The sequence below is a fragment of the Pongo pygmaeus genome, chromosome 19 (assembly GCF_028885625.2).
Source record: "Pongo pygmaeus isolate AG05252 chromosome 19, NHGRI_mPonPyg2-v2.0_pri, whole genome shotgun sequence".
NCBI classification, from domain to species: Eukaryota; Metazoa; Chordata; class Mammalia; order Primates; family Hominidae; genus Pongo; species Pongo pygmaeus.
The window spans coordinates 10,450,677-10,459,622 of NC_072392.2; the positions used below are offsets into that span (position 1 = coordinate 10,450,677).

General features: G+C 37.4%; 1 protein-coding gene across 1 annotated transcript; it reads right to left on the reverse strand.

Moving 5' to 3' along the window:
* Positions 1–2,997: 2,997 nt before the first annotated feature.
* LOC134738705 (large ribosomal subunit protein uL6-like) lies at positions 2,998–3,463 on the reverse strand (the record flags this gene model as incomplete). Its single annotated transcript, XM_063656055.1, has 1 exon — positions 2,998–3,463. A coding segment is annotated over one exon (429 nt), but the record flags the coding sequence as incomplete, so codon positions are not given.
* Positions 3,464–8,946: the final 5,483 nt, after the last annotated feature.

The window sequence follows — 8,946 nt, forward strand, 5'->3', positions numbered from 1 at the left end:
TACTGTTTACCCAGTAAAATTTATAGAAATCCAAAGTACTCACAAACAACTAGTACATGAAAAAGAAAACATTTAATCCATTTTCCCAACATAACTGCCTCTTATCTTTTTACAGTTATCTTTCATTGCTATCCCACAACTTGGAAACAGAGTGTATTCTCTTCCTATCTCTAATGCCAACTCTATAGGAGATGCTAGCTGTTGGCAGGAACAGCAGTGACTTCCCGGTACTTCTTTTCTTGATTAAAGGTATCTTAGTGCCATACCCAAAACTTGAACACAAATAGAATTCCTGAAAGGAAGCATGACTTTCAACATAAAAGTCCACCTCCTGGAGCAAGATGCCTAAGCAAGTCTTTCTCTCTAACTGGAACTGAGGAAGAGGTGAGAATTTAAGGAAATCGAATATATAATTAAATTTGTCCACTGATTCATTTGTACTACTGTTCATCAATACCTGGAAAATCAGATTCTCAAATAGTAAGTATTAATGTTGCCTGAGCAGTGGATCTAGCATATGATTTTTCATACCTTAGGGTAGAAATGTCAGATAACAACAAGGAAGGAAAATAAGAGTAAGCCACACAAATAAGCACCGACCCTTGGGAATCCAGGTCCTAAATAATAACACAGAATAACTAGAAAGAGTTGAAAGATTCTATCTCTCCAAATTTTTTCCCATTGAGACTTGCTTGTCCAAGAAAATGTGTGCCTCTGGGTTATTATAACATCACATTTACACTTCTCTATTCATACAACGGAAGAAGTAAGAGGAAAGGTGTAGACAGCCAGGAGGGGTAAGAGGTGAGTGAGCAAAACTGTTTCACGTATTGGGGCCAAATGATGAATATGTCACCAAGATAGAATTTTTGAAAAACAGGTTCAAGGCTCTACTTATATCCTGTAGTAAAGAAAACATAAGTCTCTATACATTTCTATCTTTTCAGAGTCATGTAATTTCCATATTTCTATGTGTCATGATTTTAATTTATTTGTGGCATCCTGGTTTTGAATATGTCTGCTTCTGGTGGATAAGAATTATGGTATGTTCAACAACTGAATACCATAACATCACATGAAGTTCCCATACATGTAGGTTTTCATAAAGTGTAAGTCATTTTACAGGAGGTCCTTCACTTATTATCCTGTTAGCTTTTTACTTCTGGCATTACCTTTACTGTGTCAATAAAATACCACATTAGATAAATATAGAATCTTTGAGTTGGAAGGGCCCTTAGAGGCCATACAGTAAAAGGATAGGCAATGCACCAGGCATGGTGGCTCATACCTGTAATCTCAGCACTTTGGGAGACTGAGGCATGTGGATTGCCTGAGCTCAGGAGTTCAAGACCAGCCTGGGAAACTTGGCGAAACCCTGTCTCTACCAAAAATACAATTAGCTGGGCATGGTGGCGCGTGCCTGTGGTCAGCTACTCAGGAGACTGAGGTGGGAGGATTGCGTGAACCTGGGAGGCAGAGGTTGCAGTGAGCCGAGATAGTGCCACTGCACTCCAACCTGGGTAACAGAGTGAAAGCACATCTTAGAAAAACAAGTCGGGGGAAGGGAAGGGAAGGAGAGGGAAGGAAAGGGGAGACAAGGGGAGGCAAGGGGAGGGGAGGGGAGGGGAGGGAAAAAAGGATATGCCATGGTCTCTGGGATAAACCTGCCTGAACTGAGCACTAACTCTACCACACACCAGAGTTATGTGGCCTGAGCAATTTACTTACTCAGACTGTGGCTCAATTCCTTCTCAGTATATGGCAATAATAGTACTTTCTACTCTTCGGGTTTGCATGAGGATAGCATGAAGCAATGTATATCAAATGTTTAGAATATACACATGGTTTGTAGTAGGCATTCAAAATATAGAGCTATTTTTTTCTCACTCACTTCCCCCAAATTTTCCCTACCTGGAATGCTCTTCATTTAGATTTTTGCATGGCTAGTTATTTCACATTATTCAAGTCACAGCTGAAAGAAGCCTACCTCTTGTGGTCCTCTCCCCACATCAATCTCTATCTCGTTACTCTAATTTATACCTTCCATGGTCTAGCACTTGGAACATGAAATTCTTCTTTAAGTATTTTTATGAGCATATTGTCTCCACTACCACCCCCATCAAAATGTAAATTCTATCAGAGCAAGCAGTTTGGTTTTTACACCATTGTATATCTGCTCAATAAATACCAATTGAACAAGTGAATACTAACATGGAAGGAAGCTCAAAATACAGTAAAATGGAAAAAAAAAAACCATCCGTATAATACAATCCCATTCATATAATACAATCCCATTTGTATAATACAATCCCATTTGTATAAACACCATCCGTATAATACAATCCCATTTGTATAAATATATACACTATATATGTGTGCACAAAAATGTGTTTGCATGTATAGAAAATGGCCTCTGGGACTCCCCAGAGTTTAGATTCAGCACATAGTCATCCTTGACTTAGTCATCATCACTATGTGTGTACCTTCTCCAAAACCTCAATTTCAATCATACTATTCAGCCTCTGCACAAACTTGCATAAGGAGAAGCAGATAATCTAAATAGGACTATATCTATTGCGGAAGTTGAATCAAGAATTCCCTAAAAAAGCACCAAGCTCAGATGGTTTCACTGGTGAATTCCACGAAACATTTAAGGAAGAAATAATACTAATCATCCACAATAGTTTCAGGAATATAAAAGCAGAGAAAATATTTTCTGACTCATTCTTTGAGGCCAGCATGACCCATACCAAAACCAAATAAAGATGTTATAAGAAAGAAAAACTACATACCAATATCTCTCATAAACATAGATGCAAAAATCCTCAACAAAATCTTAGCAAATCAAATCCAACAGTGTATAAAAAGAGTTACACATCACACTTTGTCTTTTTTTTTTTTTATTTTTTTTTATTTTTATTTTTATTTTTATTTTCCCAAATCAATAGGTCTTTTATTGCATCATTTAAATATCACAAATAGGTCTTAGGAGTCATCTGGCATCTTCTTTCTGTAGCTGGATAACTCTTAGATCTTATTCATCAGCCTGCTGAACAGTTCCTTTTTCAGAGACATAGATACCATCCAAAAATTTCCTGATATCTTTGTTTTTAACTGTTGTGGCTTGCTGAATCAAAGACGCTGAATTTGAAACAAGCTCAATGTCATTTCCTTCAAGGATTAATTCATCTTTCTGGGCTTGAGATACTGAACAAACAACACCTGGTCTCATCCAAACCCTGCGGATGTATTTTTCACCCAAGAAATTTCGGATTTCAACAAGAGACCCATTCTCCTGGATAACGACGTTGATGGGGAAGTGAGCATACACAGACCTCATCTTGTAATGGAAGCCTAGTGTAACACCCTTGATCATGTTCTGTACATGACTACAAATAGTCCGAACGGTAGCCAGTTTCTTTCTGTTCCCCCACCATTTGTCAACCTGGAGCCTCTTCTTTTTCTTTTTTTTTTTTTTTTTTTTTTTTTTTAACCAATCAATGTATAGGTTTATTTGCCAAAGATAAGGCTTATGGCCTGTGACACAGCCTTAGGGGGTCCTGCAAACGTGCCCAAGGTGGTTGGATTACATGTTGGTTTTATACACTTTAGGGAGACACAGTTACAGGCAAAGACACAAATCAATACATATAAGATATACATTACTTTGTCCTAGAAAGGTGGGATATCTTGAAGCAGGGGCTTCCAGGTCACAGGTGGATTCAAAGGTTTCCTGATTGGCAACTGGTTGAAAGAGTTAAGCTCTGCCTAAAGAGTTGAATTCATCATAAAGAAATACTTGACTTTAGATAAGGGGGTGTGGAAGACAAGGTTCTTGTCATGTAGATGAATCCTATGGGTAGCAGACAAAGTAGACGGTGAATGTTGCTTATCAGACCTTAAAAAAAAAGGTCAGACTCTTTGGAAAAGACTTAGTAAGGGGAGGAGATTCTCTGCAGATTCCCCCACAACAAGTAGCGTTGCAGGGCCACTCAGAATATGTCAAAGAAATATTTTTAGAGTAAAATATTTATATATTTTTCATGGCCTATTATCTGTCACGTTGGAGTATGGCATCTTATTGCTACAAATCATCTGTTTTGTCAGTCCAAAGATCTCTGTTGTAATGATAATGCTGGTCAGTTGTGTCTGAACACCAAAGGGAGGAAAGTATAATGAGGCACCTCTAAACCCATCTGCCAGTCATGGCCTAACCTAGTTTTTCAGATTTCTTTGAAGTTCTCTCTGCCAAAAGAGGAGTCCATTCAGCTGGTTGGTGGCTTACAACTTAATTTTTGGTTTTAACACACAGAAAAAAATATCGCTGCGTAAATTCAATCTAAAATAGATTGGTAAAGAAAAATTAAATTCTTCCTGAATATTCCTACATGTCAAAGAAAAAGAAATGATAAGAATTCAGGTGAGAAATACCCCTCATACAAAAGAATAACGATTTTTTTTTAAACTATATTAGTTTGGCTCCATCAGCAATGAGGATTCCTTTTTAAGCAGCAAATTTACACTGGGAGAAAAGGAGGAAGGTGAAGGAGGGAACAGAAGATGAGTGGTAAAAGACACATCAACAACCCAACTGACTCAGGATAACTGAAGATCAACTGCATGTGGAAATATGGACTAAATTCCTCTGGGCTGTTCCACCTGAGAAATGAGAAAGCTGGGGTATGTATACACCTCATCCTGTCCTCACTGATTTTGAGCTGTCTGTCTTGTTCTCTTTCTTTTTTTTTTTTTTTTTTTTTTACCTTTTTTTTTTCTTTTATTATTATTATTATTATCATTATTATACTTTAGGTTTTATGGCACATGTGCGCAATGTGCAGGTAAGTTACATATGTATACATGTGCCATGCTGGTGCACTGCACCCACCAACTTGTCATCTAGCATTAGGTATATCTCCCAATGCTATCCCTCCCCCCTCCCCCCACCCCACAACAGTCCCCGAAGTGTGATGTTCCCCTTCCTGTGTCCATGTGTTCTCATTGTTCAATTCCCACCTATGAGTGAGAATATGCGGTGTTTGGTTTTTTGTTCTTGTGATAGTTTACTGAGAATGATGATTTCCAGTTTCATCCATGTCCCTACAAAGGACGTGAACTCATCATTTTTTATGGCTGCATAGTATTCCATGGTGTATATGTGCCACATTTTCTTAATCCAGTCTATCATTGTTGGACATTTGGGTTGGTTCCAAGTCTTTGCTATTGTGAATAATGCGGCAATAAACATACGTGTGCATGTGTCTTTATAGCAGCATGATTTATAGTCCTTTGGGTATATACCCAGTAATGGGATGGCTGGGTCGAATGGAATTTCTAGTTCTAGATCCCTGAGGAATCGCCACACTGACTTCCACAAGGGTTGAACTAGTTTACAGTCCCACCAACAGTGTAAAAGTGTTCCTATTTCTCCACATCCTCTCCAGCACCTGTTGTTTCCTGACTTTTTAATGATTGCCATTCTAACTGGTGTGAGATGGTATCTCATTGTGGTTTTGATTTGCATTTCTCTGATGGCCAGTGATGGTGAGCATTTTTTCATGTGTTTTTTGGCTGCATAAATGTCTTCTTTTGAGAAGTGTCTGTTCATGTCCTTTGCCCACTTTTTGATGGGGTTGTTTGTTTTTTTCTTGTAAATTTGTTGGAGTTCATTGTAGATTCTGGATATTAGCCCTTTGTCAGATGAGTAGGTTGCAAAAATGTTCTCCCATTTTGTAGGTTGCCTGTTCACTCTGATGGTAGTTTCCTTTGCTGTGCAGAAGCTCTTTAGTTTAATTAGATCCCATTTGTCAATTTTGGCTTTTGTTGCCTTTGCTTTTGGTGTTTTAGACATGAAGTCCTTGCCCATGCCTATGTCCTGAATGGTAATGCCTAGGTTTTCTTCTAGGGTTTTTATGGTTTTAGGTCTAACATTTAAGTCTTTAATCCATCTTGTCATCTTGGAAGTGAAATACACACCACTATTACAATATTAGTGTATTCTGATTTTGACTGTGTATTTAACTTTCCCTATGAGTTTTATACTTTCATATGTTTTCTCTTTTCCTTCCTTCCTTCCTCTCTCCTATTTTCTTTCTTTCTGTCTTTTCTTCTTTCTTTCTCTTTCTTTCTTTCTTCTTTCTTTCTCTCTCTCTCTTCCTTATTTTCTTTTCTTTCCTTCCTTCTCTTCTTTCTTTCTTTCTAGTCTTTCTCTGCTGCCTAGGCTGGAGTGCAGTGGCATGATCTTGGCTCACTGTAACCTCTGCCTCCTGGGTTCAAGCGATTTTCCTGCCTGAGGGAGAATCAAGCAATTCTGCTGAGTAGCTGGGACTACAGGCACGAGATGGGGTTTCATCTTGTTGGCCAGGCTGGTCTCAAACTCCTGGCCTCAATTGATCCACTTGCCTTGGCCTCCTAAAATGCTGAGATTACCAGCATGAACCACCATCTCTGACCTCATATGTTTTCATGTCGTACTTAGCATTCTTTCATTTCAATCTGAAGAATTCTCTTTAGCATTTTTTGTTAGGCAAGTCTTGTAGTGATGAGCTCTCTGAGCTCTTGTTTGTCTGGGAATGTCTTTATTGCTTTTTCATTTCTGAAGGATACCTTTGCCAAATACAGTATTTTTGCTTGTACTGTTTTATTTCAGCACTTTGAATATGTCATCCCACTCCTTTCTGACTTGCAGGGTTTCTGTTGAGAAGTCCATTGTTAGCCTTATGTAGGTTCCCTTGTATGTGATGAGCTGCTTTTCTCTTGCTTCTTTCAAAATTTTCCATCTTTGACTTTCACAATTTTATTACAATATCTTGGAATATTCTTTTTTGGGGTTAATTTGTCTTGTGATTCTTTGAGTTTTATGGATCTGGATATCTATATCCTTTTCAAGATTTGGGAATTTTTAGCTAGTATTTCTTTAAATAAGCTTTTTGTCCCTTTTTGTCTCTTCTCCTTCTGACACTGTCATAATTTGTATATTTGTGTGCTTGATGGTGTCCATAGTCCTTTATGCTTTTTCTTTTTCCTTTTTTGATCCTCTAATTGACTAATTTCTGATGACAGATCTTTGAATTCACTAATTCTTTCTTTTGCATGATTGAGTCAGTTGTTGAAACTTTTTGCTGAATTTTTCTATCTTTTATTGTATTATTCAGCTCCAGGATTTCTGGGTTTTTTTTTTTTTTTTTTTTTTTTTTGTCTTTACTATGGTTTCTATTTCTTTGTTAAACTTTTCACTTTGTTCATGCATTGTTTTCCTAATTTTGTTTAGTTGTCTATTTTGGTTTTCTTGCTTCTCATTGAGCTTCTTTAAGATTATTATTTCAATTCTTTTTCATGCAGTTTATAGATCTCCATTTCTTTGGGGTTGGTTATTGGAGCTTTATTAGTTTCATTTGGTGGTGTCATGTTTACATGATCCTTTGTTATCTGTGTAGTCCTGCATTGGTGTCTGAGTTTATTCAGGTTTAGTTCTTTCCACTCAAATGTAACAGGGTGTAGAGAATGGCAGAGAAATTTAGGGAGTTGTCAAGAGAATGGCTATAAAGATAGGTTATGAATTTTTCCTTAAATGGGAAGAGAAATGAAGATAAAAAAAGAGACTGATTTAGATAAGAAGTAAAGAGACCAAACACTCAGGTGCTAATGGGGTTGAAGAAATGTTATGTTGGGAATAGTCCAACAAACAAGGTAGAAAATCAGAAAGGAGATGCTTTATGTAGTTAGTTTGGAGAATGGAGATTGGGCAGTTTTGTGATATTTTCTAGAGTGAGACGAGACTATGGAAGAGGGGTAGTGGCAGAGAAGGTAGTCAAGGTAGAAGTCAGTGTATTCAATGAATCATCCATGTGGACATTGAAATCTCCCAGGAATGTGGTAAGGATTGGGTGGAAAGGAAAAGCAGGTGCCAAAATCTTTGATGAATGAAAAGTTAGTAAATGACCACAGTAGGTGTATGGAATAGCTAAATAATATGAACTTCAAAGAAGGAAGAGTCTTCTATAGGAGGATAAGCAACAACGGGAATTGAGAGGGGTATTATTTCTAGCTTAGGACTAAGGAGTTCTTGAACCATGAGAGAATAATGGCCACCTCTTAAGAAGACTTACAGGGAAGGATTTTTATCAGCGGGAGGCAGATTTCAATTTAAACCAAGAAGTGGGTTGAGGGGAATATTCCAAAGAGCATAAGAGATCTCATGTTTTCCGGGAGGGTCAATATTAAGTGAGGGTACAGCTAAGATTTGCTACCATAATTAGATCCTTCCATCCTTTCCTGACTCTTTGCTTAACATATGCCCATTTATTTATCCATTTTTCTCATTGTGAATAACCAAAGGAAATGGCAATGTGTAACTGGAATATTAGGATATAAACTTTGGGAGAAAACTGGATATTAAAGTCTATTAAAATTATTTTAAAGTCCAACCCAAGATATAGCATTACAATAGTGAGTTGTTTCCAGTAATCAATAGAAAATAAGTGGAGGTGCATAATGACCCAGAGAGAATCTTCCCCAGGAACTGAGGTCCAGAGATGTATGACTGGATATTTTAACCTACTGGATCATAAGATTAGAAACATTTAATTGTATATTGTTCCTTTTCAGTAGACTGGGTACTATTCTCACAAGACCTTTGTTATATCTTTAATAGATGAGATACTTGCTATTTTACTTGCTCATGTTGTATGAAAAATTGACATAGGTGGAAGGCCCATGCTACCCTCAGTACAGGTAAACCTGTGGTAGTAATACCACGGTTACAACAATGATGACAATAATTGCCATAGCACTAAAGAAAGGCACAATACAGACATCTAAATATAGAGTAATGAGAGTAGGGTACTGACTTTAAAAAATATGAACTGACCTATTGCTATCAATATACTTACAAGGAAGAAATCCTTGTAAAATACAGAAGTATCCAAAGAGATAGAAGACATAATA